Here is a 19,990-nt window from a genome sequence, read left to right on the forward strand (position 1 = left end):
TCTCTCTCTCGTTCCTGTGCCTCTCTCTCTCGTTCTTGTGTGCCTCTCTCTCTTTCCTGTGCCTCTCTCTCTCTCGTTCCTGTGCCTCTCTCTCTCTCGTTCCTGTGCCTCTCTCTCTCGTTCTTGTGTGCCGCTCTCTCTCGTTCTCTCTCGTTCTTGTGTGCTGCTCTCTCTCGTTCTTGTGTGCCTCTCTCTCGTTCTTGTGTGCCGCTCGCTCTCGTTCTTGTGTGCCGCTCTCTCTCGTTCTTGTGTGCCTCTCTCTCTCGTTCTTGTGTGCCTCTCTCTCTCGTTCTTGTGTGCCTCTCTCTCTCGTTCTTGTGTGCCGCTCGCTCTCGTTCTTGTGTGCCTCTCTCTCTCGTTCTTGTGTGCCTCTCTCTCTCGTTCTTGTGTGCCTCTCTCTCTCGTTCTTGTGTGCCTCTCTCTCTCTCGTTCTTGTGTGCCGCTCTCTCTCTCGTTCTTGTGTGCCGCTCTCTCTCTCGTTCTTGTGTGCCGCTCTCTCTCTCGTTCTTGTGTGCCGCTCTCTCTCTCGTTCTTGTGTGCCGCTCTCTCTCGTTCTTGTGTGCCTCTCTCTCTCGTTCTTGTGTGCCGCTCTCTCTCGTTCTTGTGTGCCGCTCTCTCTCGTTCTTGTGTGCCTCTCTCTCTCGTTCTTGTGTGCCTCTCTCTCTCGTTCTTGTGTGCCTCACTTTCTCGTTCTTGTGTGCCTCACTCTCTCCCTCATGGTTGGGCCTCTCTCCCACTCTGCTAAAACTAGACTTGTGCTTCTTAAATTCTCTTGTCAACTACTCTTGTGCATCTTTAATTCATGTACTGATTCTGCTCTATTGTTGTGCTCCTGCCAGTTTTCCCGCCTTCTGCCAAATTCCTCTTCCGATCGCTGCCTCCTCCCACCTAGGCCTGTCCACCGCCTCTCCCTCCCAGGACCTACTTAATGAAGTTCACAGCTGGCGTGCCAAAGGCATGCCCGTCTGCATCAAAGGCAAGCCAGCCTGTGCCTGGAACGCAGCCAGCACCCGGCCCCTGGCTTCCAGCCCACCACAGGTGTGCCACTGTCCTCCGTGCCCTGAACACCGGATGACCCAGCAAACACTGTACCAAAGGCAAGTTTGCTTGCCCCTGGATAGCGTCCCGCACCAGAACCCCTGCCCTCCGGCCCACTGCAGGTACATTGCCGTCGTCCTCTGCAGCCATAAACACTGGCTGACTCAGCAAATACTGCTGCTATGCCACACTGCATTCTATGGTAGAACTATCCTCCTGCACCTTCTGCTGCACCAGCACAGCCACCTTCATGCCACAAAGCACCATGCCTACCTCGTGCCACACCACACATGACCCACCGATTCCACTGCCTACTCCTCAGCATGCATTATATGTGCAAACATTCCATCGAGTTATGGGACCCCTTTGCCACCCTCGCACCTAAGTCTTCCTCACCTAGACCTGGCTCAACCCCACATCCCCTGCTGACATTGCCACAAAGATCCCGGACTGATATAAAATCACTCACCAGGACTGCTCCAACAAGCTGGGAGGAGGCACTGCCATCATCTACAAGAAAACCATACACGGTACCACCACCACAGACAATACCACCCCCCCATGGAACACGGTCTTCAAGCGCCACACTGACGACAAGATAACCATCAGAGGCAGCCTCGCATTCCGCCCCCTGGGCCCGTGCTCTGGCTTCTGCACACCATTGCAGACTTCATTGCTCCCCTAGCCCTGGACTCCAAGGACTGCCGCTTCCTAGATGATGTCAACTTCCACATCGACCCAAATGCCAACAAACCTGCACACCTGCTCGAAAGTATGATCAGTCTCTGACTGATCCTGATGGTCCGCAAACCCACACACACCGCAGGACACATGATTAACCCCAATCTTCACCTCCAGCAACCTTGCCAAATGAAGCAACATCACAGATGTCTCATGGAGCCATAGCTCCATTGTTCACTTCAGCATCTCCAGCCCCTGCATCACCACCCCCAAGATGGTCATTGCCCAACCACCACAGCTGGAACAAACTTTCAGAGACCAGCTGGACGGACGCCCCCAGCTGCTCCAACACAGCTGCCACGACCAACCTGGAAGACGGAATTCAAGAACTTCAAAGTCTGGATCGCCAACTGCGCCAACATCGCCCCCATCGAGCAACAAACCGAGCCTCCAAAGAGGCCAGTTGGTACACCCAAGAACCCGAACATCGAAACGTGACTGCAAACAGAAAGGGAGGAGATGGTACGCCAACAAGGACCTCCGAAAGAGCAGGTTTTTAAGACCTCCTTCTAACACCACCTGTTGAGGGCAACAAAGACAGCCCTAGCTACATGCATCGAAACCAGCACCACCAACTGCAGCAATAAGCTTTTTAACATTAAGGGATTCTCCAACCCGGATGCCTGCAAAATCAACATCACACCGTCACAAGAGCTGTGCGACAACCTCGCCAACTTTTTCCTTGACAAGATTGAAGCCATAAACCGAAACTTCAAACCCCAACCTTCACCTACGGACTTCCTCGACAGATACTCCTGCACTACAACCAACACGAACCACAGACTTACCAACTGGAACCTCCTCACCACCCGGGACACCTCCGTCATGAAATCATCCATTCCCGAGCTTCCACAGACCCATGCCCGCACCACATATTCAATCTGGGAAACCACTCCAACATTTCCCAACGCTTGAAAACATGCCGAAGTCTAATATTTTGGAGGATGAGAATGAGCATATGCTGTTGAAATAAAGTTACAAAATAACTCATCAGGAACATGTTTGTCATGAGTATTCATATAACTAACCAACTCTTTCCATCAGTTCTAATTTACTTCATTTAAACCAGTTGGGCTTAAGCTGTTTGCTGATGGTTTGTTAAAGGAAAACTGCACCAGAATTATAATGTCTTTGGTGATACTAATCGGAGGCTCAGTGCATGTATGTGAGTGGTTTAAGTTGTTCTCACGACAAAAGGCTGGTGAGTGAGGAGACTGAAATAAAGGATGTTAATTTCCATTTTGAAAGAATAGAGCAGTCCAATTCCAGATAAATTTGCTGTCGCTTGAGAAATAACGGAAGTGTATGAAAACAGTATTTAGAATTTGTCAGCTCATTTTAAAGAGGGCAGATATTCTTTAGTGTAGACATACCAGGGTTTAGGTAATGTTTGTTTAAACAGGGAGTGGTTGACTTTTCTTTTAGTTGAAGATTCCATTATTCTTATGTAAAAAGTATTTCTGGCTTGTATAATAGCTGGGACGAATTCTAAGCATACACGTTTGGGGTGGGCTCTCATGATAGAAAACTGCAGCCGTAGGTAAGTAAAACTTACATGATTTTACACTTTAACTGCTCCTTTTTTTATTATTGCTACATCTTATGTGACCCACTAGGGAGTTCTACATTTCTGATCAGAACTAGCCATAATCAAAGTATTTAACGTTATTTTCAAAAGGAGTACACTTGTGTAATTTATCACTGCCTTATTTCCCTAGGCAACTGCTGAAGCAAATAATCTGGCTGCTGTAGCAGGAGGAAAGGACACATACAGCAAAGGCATGGAACAAGTACGTGGCACAAGCAGCAAGTGTATATGCAGTCAGTTTAAAGCAATTTTAGTGCTTTCCCCTTGTTGAATTGATTTCTACTGTAACTCACCATTGTGCTTACTTTAAGTATAGCGTGAGCCCGTTTAATCTGATGAATGGCTGTTTTAACCCCTTCCGCGCTGATGACGAGCTGGGCTCGTCATGGCGTAGCCTCCTCGCACGCTGATGACGAGCCCAGCTCGTCACGTAACATGCGCTTTTGAAAATCTCAGCGTAGGAGCGGAATTCCGCTAGCGCGCTTGTGGTTAAGATGGTGTCCTTTGTCTTAAGATTCTTTACTCACACTTCAACCCCTTGTTTTTTTACCTTTTCTTTGATTGGTGGTGTATAGCAGTTATTACTAATTTAATCAGCAAATTGGGACCTGGAAGAGTGCAAGGTCATACTCCGCCTTATGTCCTACACACTGGAGCAGCTGTTGGCTACAGAAGGAGTAACCTTATTGTTTTCCTTACTGCGAATCTCACACTGTAGGGGGCAGCCACTTTGAACTCTTTGGACCCATATGTTTAATCAGGATCGAGTCTTGGTATTGCCGAAACTTTGAAATGAAAAATATTAGTTTAAAAAACATTGACTTTTTTCACTTCAATGTTTTATAATAGGCAATAATAACTGTAATTTATAGACTTTGCCCTGGACCCTGCGTAATGTTGGGAGTTAAACAGGACTATGGGATACAAAGAGGTATCCACTACTGAAATAAGTTGCCCAATTATATATTGGTTGACACTCTCTAGGAATCTGTCTTTTTATGTAATATACCAAAACTAGGTATACTATGTGGGAAGTACAGATGACCTGTATTGGCTTACAGGGCTTAAATTAATAATCCCATGTGCTCTCTTTTATAGTAGTGTTAACGAGCAGTTTAGGCTTAGAGGGTAGTGTTAATGCATTTGTTGTACACACTCTGTCAATAACTGAGACAGACAATCTGATAGACTTCTACCTGAAGATTCCTTACCTTAGAATTTCCCCGGCATCAGGCTGGATCCGGAAACTGTTGCTGAGCAATACCCCTTGCGCGCAATGTCGGGTGGCTCCTTTCGGCTCCACGTTACATAGTCTGTGTCAGCAGTGCCTACATAGGCGCCACCCATGCGTGCAGACATCAGTTCTTTTCTCTCTGTGCCAGTTGAGCACCGATCCGGGAGGAGCTAACCCTCTGCCGCTTTTTGGCAGTCTTTTTCTCGAATTTTGTCGTAAATTTTGGAATCGACTTTGTGTGCGAGGGATGTCTTCGAGGAAGACCGGTTTCAAACCATGCATGACTTGTTCCAGTATAATGTCAGTTACCGGTCCCCACCGCATGTGTCTTTGGTTTCTCGAGTGCGACCACGATACAAAGTAGTGTTCGGACTGTCGGGTGATGGCTCCGTAGACCTTGAGCGAGAGAGCGATGAGGGAGCGAGCGATGAAGTTACTTGCAGCCTGGCAGTCGACACCATCAACCAGGAGGTCACGGTCCTGTTCGAAGAAGAGGTGGTCACAGGACCGCTCCCAGAACCCGAAGTCCTCTTCCTCCCATTCAAGGTCCTTGGGACACTCTGGGAAGAGGCACAAAAAGGCCAAGCATACTTCGTCTTCATTTCAACTGGCGTCTGTCGTCGAGAGAGGTAAGGAGCAACGATGCTCTAGGCAGGGTTCCGCTGAGCCAGAGTCTACTTCGCTCCTCTCCCCCTTTCCGAGAGCTGGAGCGACTCCTGCTCAAATAAAATAATTTTATGAGCTCATGCGCCACGTATTTGAACGTAACAACCCCGCCGGAGAGCCTTTCGGCCCAGTGGGGTCAGAAGGGGCTCCATTGGGTTAATCACTGGGTTCACCACCAGTGAGGCCACAGGGATCCGAACCCAAATCCGGTTTGGTGCCCATCGCGCCAACGCGACCTTCCCCGATGTCAAACCTGAAGTCTGTGCCTGCGACGCCGATGCCCGAAGGTGGCGCAAGCCCCATCCTCATCCCTGTCGACACGGAGCCGGAATGGCGTTGATCGCGGATTCCGACATTGACTGAACCCAGAGTTTGTGTTGTCGCCTGAGCACTTTGAAGATGTGCTAGTCTCAGGAGAGGAATAGGAGGGATCTGGGGACCCTCTAGAGAACCAGGATGTTTCTGAGGAGAATTAGTACGGGTATTTGGAACTTGGGGAGGCCAGTGGTCTGGATACTTGCATGCTCTCACCTCGTATGGCTATGGAGGAGGGAGCGTCCTATGCCATGATGGTAAAGAGGGCAGCTGAGGTCTTCGGACTGGAGCTGCCCTCTGTGCAAGTCAGGACTAATCTCCTGGTGGAGGGGCTTCAACCTGTGGCTTCCACTTTTGAACCCCTGTTGCCCTTTAATGAGGCTCTTACGGACGTCCTTCTAGGAACTTGGTCCAAACCTATCACAGGAGCTCGAGTTTTGTGGTGCAGGGCTCTACATCCCAAGGTGCATTCCCTTCCACCACTCCGGATAGGAAATCCAAGAGGTTGGATTCACTTGGGAAGATGTTTTCTTCCTCCAACCTTGCATTGCGGTCTGTAAATACTGCATGCTTGTTGGACCGTTTCTCCCATTCCCTTTGGGAGACTGTTGCGCAAGTGCTGCCACAAGTTCTGGAGGAGGCCCGGGCTGTGCTGTCCCGAGCTGTCCAAGACTGGAGGGATGTAGCAAAATTTGCCATAAGGTGTGGATTAGATCAGACCGATTCGCTGGGCCAATTGATTTCAACTAAGGTGGCCCTGAGACGGCACGCCTGGCTTCGTACCACTGGCTTCCTGGGCGATGTCCAAGCTAATTTGATGGACATGCTCTTCGATGGAACCCGCCTTTTCAGTGAAAAGGCACTCATTCCTGGTCAGGTTCAAGGACTCTCGTGCTACGGCAAGATCCTTGGGCCTGTCCACCACTCCTCGTGGCCAGTCTTCCTTTAGCCCCTTTCATGGCAACGGAAGGGGTACCCAGCTGCATCAGCCCTACCCCAGCCACCGTCCTGCACAGACTGCCCAAGCCGTGCGTGGATGTGTATGCAGTGCATTCCGATCTCGGAATGGAGGACAGAAATAGTCTACCCCACTGCCCCCAGCAGCCGCAGCCTTCAAGCACTCCTAGGCTGATTCTGCAGGACCACACTACTCTAGTTGGTGTGAGAATTTGTCATCTCCCTGAAGATTGAGACACAGCAAAGTCGCAATTATACAAAGTGCACTTTTTACATGCCCATCATGCCAAAAACTTACATTTTGAACAACTCTGTGTATATAGTCTAGGCATCTGTTCAAGACTCCTTACAGCAATTATTCTTCACAAACAAATTATAAACAAAGTATTAACAAAACATTTCAAATATACAACATAGAAGAAACAATTTAGACTTTTATGCTGCTTTTAATATGCAGTACTTTCATCTGTCATGAAATTCATCAATTTCAGATACACAATGACGTATTTCTCATATCGTGTTTATTCGTCCCAATGCATTTCGGGATGACCCTTCGTCAGGGGAACACTGTAAATGATATTAAATTAGAAACCAAGCAATCGCTATAATGTTAACAATCTTATCAACTGAAATGATCTAACCATAGGTCTTCCAAGAATTTGCCCAGGTCTGCAAGTTAGCACAACAAACTTGAGTAAGAACAGTGTAAAGTAACATTCAAGCTTTCAAAATGAAAAAGGTTCCAGCACAAAACTACGCGAGGGAAAGAACCAGGGAAAAAAACGTGAGACCTAAACCAAACCATAACCCTGATCCAATGAAAGCGAGGTGCAATGCTAAGCACCAGAGAGCGTCAAGAGTGAATGCTGAGAGCAAATGGGACAAAGATCTTCACCTATCCATGGCCTCTATACGTCGAGTGCAATACTGAGGGGGAAGATACATTATAAAATATGTTATAATCAAAAATCCAAGTATAAAACCTAAAGAGTGGGGGTTAATGTATGTGTCCGAAATTGTTACTCACGTTAAAGTTGAAAAACTCCCTCAAGACTACACCACGATCGAAGTCGATGCAACGTGATGGCGTAAAGAAGTAAATTAATGTAAGTCCAGTTTCTATAGGAATGCGTCCACTACAGATGCAAAGTATCTTCTGTGCCAAGTCACGTTAAGGGTTTAGCAGCTGTAAACCAAGGGAGCATATTGTAACAAGAACGTGCTTCACCCAAAGCTTAGAATTAGATTCTAACCTCATCACGCTCTGAAAATAAGAGGAAACTTACAAGTATATATGAGTCTGGGCCGGAGGATTCTCCCTCTTTCAAAAATGCTGAAGGCGGGTATGCCGAGACGTGCTAATTTGGAACGTAACAGAGCGTAACGACATGAAGATGAAGAGGACTGCAGTTTATACGATTGTGATCGTATACTGAGCCACATAAAAGGTCATAATGAGTGAACGTCTACTCGCACTGTGATGCCCCAAATAAGCAAAAATAGACTGCCTAAATGCAGTAAATAGTGCCTACTTATAACCAAGAAAACAAAAGCGATCTGCATGTTATGTATTGTAGTGCAGGATCAAACCAGTGATTTGAAAAACATACACTAATTGCGGAACTAAAAAAGTGAGCAACTTGCAGAACTGTAAGATGCCCTCCTAAAAACAAAAATGTAAGATATTAGCATCACCAAAAAGACTAAAAAATGAAAGGAAGCAACAGCGTGGTCGCTGCCCTATATATGTGTTGGATCTATCTATAAAAAAACAAAAAATAGTTTTTCGATGTCTTTGGGCTTTAAAACACGTACCTCCTGTTCGCGCAAATGTCCGAAACGGACCCACATCTTATCTGTATGTAGCGTCTGGGCGAACACCACGACTCGACGGATTGCGACGCCTGCCAACACCTCAAGGCGAAGTCCCGGCGGGAGCGCCGGATGAAGCTCCTTTTGGCTTGCCTGTCCCGGTCGCAGTCGTCTCGACCCCTGGCGGCCTCATCGCCGGCAGGCCCCTCAGGTTTCCATTAGAGGCGTCGGTCGCCCTCTGGGGCCCAGAGAAGTTGCTAGCCCCTTATGGATAAGTTGCGGTACAGGTCACTGAGGCCCTTGACCTCACTTCCCTCTGTTGTCGGCACTAGTTCCCGGAGCCCTCCGGACGTGCGTACCCAGGAGTCGCCCCTCCCCTAGCTGTCTTTTTCCGGGCGCGGGGCCACTCAGTCCCAGATGGAGGCTTATGCTGCGGCCCAGCAGGCCTTCCTTGGTTCCTCTCCTGTCCCTGGGGTGTCCTCGGCGCCTCCTCTACTTACCGGGTCCCCGACTGACTCACCGGTGGGTTCGCCCGACGACACCAAATAAGCGCTTGCCCTCCAGGGACGACGGAGATATGGTGTAGTCAGGGTGCAGCCCGGCTGGGTCTCCCTCTACGACCCATAGCACCCCTACTGCTCTGCGTAGTCCAATGGGGCTTCCTGTGGCATTGCAGTGGTTGCTGGTGCTCAAAGCCTTGCTTAGGGCACCCTTCGGCCTTCCGGGCAGGTGGGCGCTTGTCCGGAGCTGGGGTCGGTGCCGGTCCGGCTCCGCTCCTTACTTCGGAGTCGGAACCTGTTGTGGCTGAGGCTGAGTTTGCACTGGTGTGGCGCCGGAGGCTTGCCTCCCTGGCTCCGGCGCCATCCCCTTATTCGGAAGCTGAGCTTGTTGTGGTGGACGTGGAGTCGGCGCCGGACGAGGCCGACTCGGAGCCCAATAGAGCAGAGTTGTGGCCCGGCGAGGCAGGGTCGGTGCAGCCCAAAGACGTATAGGCACCGCCCCGAAACCGGATTGTTGACTCTTCTCCGGAAGTTTCTGGAGAGAGTTTGACGTCTCCTTCACGTCCGGCGACGCCGGATCTATCCTTGCGTGCCCGTTCCCCCCCCCCCCATTAGAATTGATGGATCCGGCAGGAGCCCCATTCGGACCTCCCTTCGTCAATGGGGCTTCCTTCATTTGGGCATTGGTCGCATCCTCAGTGTCTTGGTAGACTTAGTTTACAGCCCTCGCCTACAGATGAGTTACTGTCCCCTCCTCGGAGGGCTACCAAGGCCGGTGCAGCCTTCCTCAGAGGTAGTCTCCTTGGCCGCTCGTGTTTTAAACATGCAGCCCCCTTCGGTCCCCTTGCCTGTGGACCCTCTGCTTGATGTCCTTCACCAAGGGTCGGGGAATGTGGAGCCGCTTCTGCCCTTTGAAGCTTCTCTTTGACGCCTTTTTGGGCACCTGGGCTTGGCAGGCAGCCGGTGGCTTGTTCTCTCTTGCACCGCCTCCGTCCTGCTTCACATGATCCAGTTAGCTTATTTGTTCACCCAGGCGTGCAGGGGTTTGTTTTTCAAACTGCCTTCCCTTCCTTGCCTCAGTTAATGCTTCCTCTCTCCCGGGAGTCCAGATGGCTTAAAGTCGTGGGGTCGTAACATCTTCGCCTCCACTAGTGCTGCCCTTCGTTCACTGAATATAGTGTGTCCTGGCTCGGGCTACCTCTGCCCTGTGGGACTCTGCAGAGTCTCTACTTTCCGCCACCTCTGAAGGCGCTCCTGTTTACCTCCTTCATCTTCTCTGAGATGGCCGTGACCTTGCTGAATTTATGATTTGCTCGGCCTTGGATACTGCTGATTCCTTAGGTCGAGCTATGGCTCGTTTGGTTGCCTTAGTGCGCCACGCTTAGTTGCGGGATAGCATCTTCCCATAGAATATCCGGGAGCGCCTTGTTATGCCTTTTGCTGGGGTTCTATTGTTTGATGCCTACGCCCAATCGGCTGTTCAGCGCCTCCTTGCGGGCTTTTGGCCTCCCCCATAAGTCTATATTTAGCAGGTCTTCTTTTCACATGTTCTGGGCTGGTTGCCTTCTTGTTTAGCATCCTTCAGATGCACTAGGTTTTAGGCTGGCAATAAGCCTACTGTGGCGTTGTTCACACATCGTTTGTGTTTGGGCCTCTGACTGGTTTGCCCTAAGAGGTGTTCCCTGCTTAGGGGTGTGACATTCTCCAAGTGGGGTACTTGTATACTATTGTATAGCTCTGCTATCTGTCAAATGGTCGTAGAGATCCTTTTGGGTTCTGTACGTCCACTGGTGCTTTTATCTTACTGTTGTACGGTGTTTATTGTTGTGACTTTTGACGCTATCTCCTTTACGCCGTAAGTCACATTACATATGTGCTCATTCTCCTCCTTAGGAGGCTTTCACTGTATTTATCACTCTTAAAATGCGGCTACCTCCTGCCATGAATGCACTAAGTGAGTTCCTCCTATGGCACCCATGTGACGGGGTCGTATATCATTCCACCCTATATATATATATAACCACATTTGGCAGAGAGGTGGTCCTCCGTTCCGACTTATGCCTTTCGCATATCTGGTGTCAATCTGTTCAGTAGTTTCTTTGAAAATTACGGTTAGTCATTTATATATCTATGGGCGCAGAGGATCCGCGGATTGTGCGAGGATTGGCCTCGTAGGATAAGCGCACCGTCCAGATCACGCGCTCAATTCTAATTGGCTGTCAAGCGGTTGTAAACATTCGAAATCAGGAACTGTTGGCAGCCATTTTGTGCCTCGGTAGAAGCGAGGCTGAGGAAGTAATTGAAATGTGTGGAACGTGTGAAAAGGGGGCAGGGTAGACACACCCTGACCCCCTAGGCCTGCTCAGGGGGTCACATAAGGACCGTAGGGCCAACAAAGTAAGATAGTACTTTTCTTTTTTTTTTTTAAGTCGCAGGATGCGCGTCGGATCCGGGCATTTCGCCGCCGAAAAAAAAGAAGCATGTATTTTTTAGATATACATCAAGCTTATATGTATAGATGTTGGGTGGCTCTAAAAAGAGCCCTTGTGTTTGAGAAATTTTAGTACTTACAAGTAAGTACCGATGCAGCGTCTAAAGTTCATGAGAGACTCTGTTCCCTTCATCTGTAAAATGTACACCATCTCTCCTATAGATGCCATGCATATGGAAACGCAGATTTTTGTGGTATATGGACACCATTCTATTGTCTCGGAGAAAAGTAGTAACAGATTTAGTCAAATTTTTTCCTAGCTTTCTCAATCTGTGGACAAAATAGATTGGAGTAGTTCCATTTCTGCCTTTGGCATATGTTAGACTAGACAAAGGGAGTTTGGGGGGATAAGTGAAATTAAAACAGAAAAGAAATGATTGGTTGTTTGACAACATTCTACACAGAAAACTAGGGTGCATGTTTCTGTTTTTTTAAAAGCATGATTCTTATTGGTTATCAGAACGTGATTGAAAATAACATTACGTAGGATGAGGTAGTCTATTGAGAAGTCGAGCACACTTGCTGTTTTTTTTTAGCAACATTGTGTGATGAACTTTTGCGTTCTTCGGGAGCCAGTATTGCTTTTTTGCATGTGTAGATGCTAATTTGTATATGGAAATGCAATCTGCTTTGGATTTTGAAAGTGAGATTAGATTTCACTGCTCTGTCTTCCAAACGGCAAACTATGTTTGCTATGGGAGGGCAGGAGTCGCGAGAGTCCCGCTCTGTCAAAGCAAACAGCAGTCTACCGGGGGAAGGCACCCCGGGACACTGCAGGAGCCGGTCGTAGTAGTTTCCAGGGCCCTCGAGGGCAACAGGCGGAGGGCCACGCAGTCTGCCTCCCGTAATACACAAATTCCCAGGGGTGGTGATTCCCGAAGCTTGAGGGAGGTCGTTCAGGCCCACATACTTGCAATTTTGTAGGGGGGGTGGATGCGAAAGTGGTGCAAGGGGGTTGCAAATCTGGTACTTAGTGTTTTGTTTTACTTTGCTCCCCTTTCTGTCATGTAGAGGATCCAGGGTGAATATAACGGTTTCTGTACCAGCAGTAACTTTTAACCCTACCCCCAAAAGGTTTTCTGCCTGTTACTATAGTAACAGTTCATGAAACACTTACGTGAGCACAGAGGTTAGAATTCACCACACTATGTTGCTAATGGCGTTGTACTTTTTATTCTTTTGAATTGGAACCGTAAGTTGTAGCTATACACTCTGGTGAAGAGCTAGTCTCAGAATTATACTTTACATTATAAATATAATTTCTATTGTGGACTGCAACCCCCACAAAGGTTTTTGTTTTTATTAACTTTTATCAAAACATTAAATAACTGGAAATATAACTAAATGATAACAATACAATAAATAACTAGAACCATAACTTTAACAAAACAATATAACAAACAACATATAATATGGAGTCCAATAGAAGTACTGTAGTTAATCTGCAAAACAAAAACAAAAATTAGTGTTTAAAATTAGATCGATGTGACTAAATGTGTGCAGTGCACCTGATTTCACTTATCTTATAGGCTTGCATTCAAACTGTGTCTGGGTGGTGCCTAATGCGTCATATTTATATTACAGATGAACAGGTCTTTAAAATGATTCACAGGTGAGACCGAATTAGGTGAATGATGAAGTCATTATGCAGGACAATATTTTTTAGGGCTTATTTACAAAACCCTTGTGCCACTTTTGTGTTACTTTTCTCATGTTGAAAGTGACGCAAAAGTGGCGCAAGGGGTTTGTAAATAAGTTCTTTTATTTCTAAAGCATTTAATTGGAGGTATTGTATATCTAGGCCGCTCTGCTTACCTTGTGTAAACACTGTGGCCAACAGAGTTGACAACTTAAACTACGCTTTGGTTGGCTACTTGCCGGATATGCAAGACTGCTTTTAAGAGGAGACCCCAATGAAGAGTACTGGTGTGGAACTGCAAGTATGCGGAAGGACTTGCAATCTAAGAATCCGGTCAACTTTGGAAGGGAAGAGTTAAGGATATCGAGAGAGGCTCCTTCTGTTTCATGAGAAGGCCCAAGTACCAGTGGAGCAACACCGTCAACCTCTACTGCACAGCCTAATATTCGTCCCCAACTTGGAACCCTTTAAGAGAAAAAGTAAGCAGGTTGGGAGCTTTGTATGCCATCCTAATACCTAATCATCCATTAATTATACAGAGATCCACCCTCTATCAGACTAATTTGTACAAGTGTGAATTGGACATTATCTGACACCAAAAACCCCTCAAGTACTTATATCTGTTACTTTTTAACTTCGTCAACTACTCGTATTGAGAGTATTTACCTTAACGTTGTTCGTTAAAAATTTGTGAATCTGCTTAGCTTCAGACAACTAGCTCATGCCATATTTGAGACATCGGTGTAATCGGCTGGAACAGGAGGATATACTTTTCTTCAACCTTGGCAATTTGCTGCTGATTTATGTAACATTCTGCAAACTGAAAAAAGAGTTCAAAATGTATATGTTGTACATATGTCCAAGATTAATTTAAATGTAAATTAAAACATTTGTTCTCAATAGGATTGGGGATGAAAAGCGATCATCAGAGGTTATATTTGGCAGGAAAAATGGGAAATAGCATTGCATTATACAAATGTTAGGCCAAGATTGGTCACTCACTTCATTTACAAACTCCTGGCCTTGATCTGATAGAACCCTTTTAAAAGCAGTTATCTGTCTGCAAACTCATGAAATACACAAATGCTTATCTCAGAATGCTTTTCAATCATGAAATGTTAAAGTCAAACCTGATAAGCCCATTAGGCCCATTGCAATTTTCGTCTGATAGCATATAGAGAGCAGTCAGTGGATCTGGTATGTAGAGTGGTTGACCACCATCTGGTATAGTGCATGGGCAGGAATAAACAGCTTGTGGCAACCAGGAAATGCTATGGTTGAGATATCTGTGTAATGAGATAGGAGCCCGTTCTTTTTATTTTCCTGCCGAACTTTGGTGCCAGGGATTGTTGCCCTACCTGTTGCCGCAGAAGCTGCTTGGAGTGCTGAGGGGGCTGCCGCACCGCAAAAGTTCCACCTGAGTGCTGCAGAGAGCCGCCATTTGACTCCTGACACAAGGGGACTGCATCCACCACCATCCTGTGCGGCAATACCGCTGCCTAACAAGGCCACGTGCACCAGGAGGTGCTTGAAAAGGGGCCAGGGCTCCCGCAGCGCAGGAGCCCGTTCTTTTTATTTTCCTGCCGAACTTTGGTGCCAGGGATTGTTGCCCTACCTGTTGCCGCAGAAGCTGCTTAGGGGGCCGCCGCACCGCAAAAGTTCCACCAGAGTGCCGCCGAGAGCCGCCATTTGACTCCTGACACAAAGGGACTGCATCACCCACCATCCTGTGCAGTAGTACTGCCGCCTAACAAGGTCACATGCACCAGGAGGTGCTTAAAAAAGGGCCAGGGGTCCCGCAGAGCGGGCGTGCCCGGGCCAAGGGCGGGCCCGTCAGAGCCCGTCAGCAGCAGGAAGAGGCTGGGCTGGGCCACCCCTCCAAACATTTTCTTCGATTTGAAGTAAGCTGCGAAATCGACTTTCTTTGGACTTAAGGGAGCTTTGCTTGTATTCAGTCGTGCTGGAAGGAGAGTTATTGTTGAAGGAACAAGTTGTGTTATTTTGTGTTATTTAGTGTGTTATTTTTGCTAATTTTCTAAATTATACCCGTCAAGTTTACACCCAACGTTATGAGTAAAAACGCACGTAAGGGGGGGACTGGGGCAGGAGTAGTGGGGACCCTAGATGCCTTCCTCTCACGGGCCGAATCCGTGTTAATACACGCGATTGAGCTCACTGAACGGAAGCTTTCCTTAGACCCATTAAACCCACTCACAAAGCAAGCTCCAGTGCCAGAGTCCAATGTCATTGTAGTTACGAGCCCCCAAACCTTTCTAAGGATTACACCTAGCTCACAGCAGGGTACCCCGCAATCTCCACAAATGGTCAATTTCTCTTGCCTAACCCCATTTTCTCCACCAAACATTCGTACCAGGTACCTAAGGTCTTCACCAGGCAAAGAACAGGAATGTAGTTCACGGGCTGGGAGGGCCTACGGATACACCGACTGATTTCGACAGTACTAAGGGGGTTGAGGTTAGCGATAACCCATCTGTACCGGCGATCGGTCATGACTCTCCATGGGTTCAATCATACTTTATAAAACAGTTGGAAGAAAGATTCCTAGTTCTGATTTTTCCTGTAATGGTGAAACTTGAAGCAATCGATCAAAGACTAAGTAAAAGAGAGCAGCACATATTTAAAGATCAATCTGTTAATCCTGGGAACAGACATGTTGAAGATCTAGCCGTTAGAGAGAGGAGAATTTCACCTAGATCACCACGCTCCAACATGGCTTGGCCCTCATTATCTTCCATGGTAACCCCTCTGAACCCCCCTACATTGTACGAACCAAAAGGCAGGGAAGGGCCAAAGGGCCCAGTAGGGAGACTGCAGGGCTTGGGAAGTGCTACGTCTGCAGGAGCATCTTTACATCTTCCACCCGAGGCGACCCCACACACCATTATTTTAGCAAATGTTCCGAAACTCCAACATCAAGAAGAAGAGCACTGGTCCTCCCTTAAGAATAAGGCACTCCACTTCTTGAATATTAAAACAGGGCTTGGGAACCATCTCTTTAGGGAGTTTAAGATGGTGAGAAGGGTTGCTTGGGTAGGCCATTCTCAAAAAGGTTTGGATGAAGATTGTGTCGTTTTAAGTTTCAGGTCTCCGAACATGGTTCGGTGTATCTTGGACCAGGCAGCCCCCCTTAGGATTAGTACTGAGGCCATCAGTGTTCTTCCGTTGGGATATTTCTACCGATCTGATACACATCAAAGGGCAACAAGGGGGAGGTCAACCAGGAACTGGCCAGGATCTACCAATAGTGCAATCTCGATGGCTAATAAATTTGAGGTTCTTAGCACATTGGATGAAAATGATTGACTGTCCCCAAAAACAGACCCTAAAACACTAGGGGTGAGTACACCCCAGGGCCCTAGTGGGAACAAAGTTATAAGGACTAACCAGAGACAAGGGGCCACTATGTTATCGACTATCGGCGCACCCAAGGGTATTAACTGGGTAGATCATATAGGGGCGGTAAATAGTCCAAATAAAGTCTCATGGTCTGTTGTATGTCCAGTACCAGGTATAACTGTTCCAAGCGTAATCCCTGGTGCAAGCGGGCACCATCAACGCAGTAATCTCAGTTTTGGCTGTACACAATTGTCTTTGGTCTCATGGAACATCGCAGGGTTAAAAAGTAAATTAATATCACATGACTGGCTTACATTTATAGATAAAAACAATGTCATAATATTTCAGGAAACATGGCTAGTCGAACCGGAGTATAGACAAGGTTACTTACATTTTTTTAAGCCCGCCACTCGCAGTTTGCGGGGTAGACCGATGGGGGGTTTAACCACCTGGGTGAGACAGGAAGACAGTTACAAAGTCAAACAGATGGACTCCGAGATTAGTGACATCCTAATAATTAAAATCCAAAGTCCGGAGTTTAAGGATCTTTTCATTTTTAATATTTATGCAAGGGGTAAGCCTGGGGGTAAAGCCTCGGATACCATTGCTTTGTTAGATTCGTATCTTGACCTTCATAATGGAAAGGGAAACATTCTAGTAGCAGGAGACTTTAATTGCTGTTTTGAACCACTAGATCGCAATGACCTAGACCTCACCTTGGAGGAAGACTGCTCTTGGGACATTCCGCAACTGTCCCTACCTCCAATTAAGAAGTGTACAGAGCCTGCACTCCAGCTTAAAGTTTTATGCCTGGAACAGGGGTTAAGGGCTGTGAATGAAAGAACGGGATCCGATAAGCACTTTTAATAAAGGATTGTGTAGTAGTCGCATAGACTACATTCTTTTTAATAAAGAAAATTGGTTCTCTATCAAGGACATGGTCGTATTGGAAAGAGTGGAAAGCGACCATAATCCGCTTGTATTGTCCTTCCAGTTGTTTGGAAGTCATCCTCCAGAAGCTTGCTTAGAGGGTATCAATACTTTCCTCACTAATGACACAAGGAGAGTAAAATGGTCTAACTGCCTTCTTAAAGAGGACCATCTAGTCGCAATGAGTGAGTTGGCCATTGAGGCTACAGCAGACCTTCAAAAATGTCACGCAGCAGGATATGGTGTCTGTTATTTCCATCCATACTAACTTTTTTAACAAGCTCAAGGGTATTTTTATAATCAATGTACAAAATCTGAAGAATAGGTCTAATTCTAGGACGGAAACATGGTATGGGGAATCATGCAGGGATCCCTACAAAGCCTTGGCTAGGGCCATAAGAACTAAAAATAGGGACAGGATTAAAAGTGCTAGGGTGGCGTATAAGAAAGTGCAACATGATGGAAAGCTGGCTTGGGATGAGCAGCACTGGATGAAGTTGTATCATGCCAGCAGAGACGGGAATAAGGTTGCATTCTGGGATTTGGTTAAATGGGGGAAGGGGAATCCTAGGGAACAACCATCTAATCACGTACCACCAGACCTGTGGGTATCGCACTTTACAACTCAGTTCGCCCCCCCAGCTCTTGATCTAGAGCTGTGTCCTGACCTCCCGAACATCCCCAAAGATATCACACCCCTACATTTCAGCAAGACTGAGGTAGAAAGAACACTCAACTCTGTCCCAAAAGGTAGAGCGCCCGGGCTGGACTGTGTACCAGCTGTTCTTACATGATAGGGGAGTGTGGTGACTTATATTCAGTCCCTCGCCAATGCTATTGCAAAAGGCTCTCCCATACCAGATGCATGGAAGGGTGCTGAGATCATCCTGATGTATACGAAGGGGGATCGCTAAGACCTAGGAAATTATAGGCCTATAAGCTTAATTGATTGCATCCAGAAGGTAATAGCTAGGCTCGTTTTGACCAGAATCCAAGGCTGGATTGAGGAGGAGGACATTGTCTCCTCTTCAGACTGGGTTCCGCTCACATACGAGCACTATTGATCAGGTTTTTAGATTTGTTTTAATTTATTGGCGAGTGGTAATCCTTAGAGGAGGCACGCTTTTTGCTGCATTTGTCGACCTCAAGTCGGCATTTGATTTAGTGCAGCGTGCCAAGATGTGGAGTGCCTTTGCTGAACAGAGTATGCCACTGGACGTACTAGCCTTTTTAATTAAACTTCACGACGCAAACTTCGCCCAAGTACGCTGGGGACAGCAAGGCAAAGTAACGGATAGGTTTCCCATTTCCAGGGGGCTACGACAAGGGTGGGTACTAGCACCAACACTCTTATTTTATTTATTTTTATTTTTTATTTTGAAGTTTTATATAGCGCAAAAAAGATCTTTGCAGATATCAGAGCGCTTTACAATGGCACGGGGGTGATAGTCAAGGTACATGTGCATAGTTACATAGTTGAGGTAGATAGGTACAAGGTGCATAGTTACATAGGTAGGTCAAAAAAACAAAAAAAAAACAAACAGGAGGTAGGTCGCAGGTGAGGTAATGTCTGTACAAGGTGCATAGTCAAACAGTTGCGCCAATAATATAAAAGTACAAAAGTGAGCATATACTTGTTTAAGCGTGCTTAAGGTGTGCATAGTTGAGGTAGGTGAGTGCAGGATGTATAGTCACACAGGTGCATCAGTAGTACAAAAGTAGGGATAGTTGAGGTGGTGTAGGTACAGTGTGCAAAGTCAGACAGGTGCGTCAACAACATAACAATATACAAAGAGGGAAGGTATACAATCAAATAAGTCATAATACAAGTAGTGCAAGTAGACCGAGGGGTCCAAGGCAGGTAATTACTGAGCGGATTCATGAGAAAATACCGAGTAATAGATCATGTGTATTTAGCCATGAGGATCGCTTTTACCTCTTTCTTAAACAGTTTGTTGGAGGAGATGAGCCTGGTTTCAGGAGGGAGTGAATTCCAGATCCTGGGTGCCATTCCTGAAAAGGAGCGTTTATAGGTTTTTTCCTTCCGGAATCTTCGAGGTTTCAGCAGAAGATTGCTTGTGCTTCTAGTAATTCTAGAGCCACCCGAGATTGTCAGCTTTTGAGTGAGGTAGGCGGGTGAGTTCATGTGTACAGCCTTGTGAGTCATGCAGGCGATTTTCAGATGTATTCTGGCTTCAAAAGGTAGCCAGTTCAAGGATTTAAAGTCGGGGAAATATGGGAGTGCTTTTTTGAGCCAGTGATGAGTCTCGCTGCAGCATTAAGGGACGCTCTTAGGGGAGCCGTTGTAGTTAGGGGGATCCCGCAGAGGGCGGTGCTTCCGTACTCTATGTGCGGGATGACTGTAGATTGTACTGCAGTTTGGAAGTCTTTGGCTGGGAGGAAGGGTTTGAGTTTTCTCAAGGTGTTGATTTGAAAGTTCGCTCCTTTGGTTGCCTTGCTGATGTGCTGCTGCATGTTGAGATTGGAGTCAAGTGTTATGCCTAAAGATTTTGCTGAGTCTACGACGGTAGGTTGTACATTTAAAGCCGTTAAGTGCTTAAGCCATGTTTGCGCCGTAGAGATTTTTGCGGGAGGTGAGATCAGGAGGAACTCAGTTTTCAGGGCATTGAGTTTGAGGTGATTCTCAGCAAGCCAGGATTGGGTGTTTCTGATCGTGGTGTTCAGAACCATGATGTCCTTGGGGGATTGTATTTTGAGATAA

General features: G+C 47.0%; 1 protein-coding gene across 2 annotated transcripts in view; it reads left to right on the top strand.

The window, feature by feature from the left end:
* Nucleotides 1–19,990, top strand: part of ATL2 (atlastin GTPase 2) — an 837,115-nt gene that overhangs the window by 766,832 nt on the left and 50,293 nt on the right. For both annotated transcript variants that reach the window (XM_086927189.1, XM_086927190.1), the window contains exon 11: nt 3,498–3,569. In XM_086927189.1, coding sequence (XP_086783315.1) covers nt 3,498–3,569 — 72 coding nt within the window. The remainder of the gene's footprint in view (nt 1–3,497; nt 3,570–19,990) is intronic.

The sequence above is a fragment of the Lissotriton vulgaris genome, chromosome 6, assembly GCF_964263255.1.
Source record: "Lissotriton vulgaris chromosome 6, aLisVul1.2, whole genome shotgun sequence".
Classification (NCBI taxonomy): Eukaryota; Metazoa; Chordata; class Amphibia; order Caudata; family Salamandridae; genus Lissotriton; species Lissotriton vulgaris.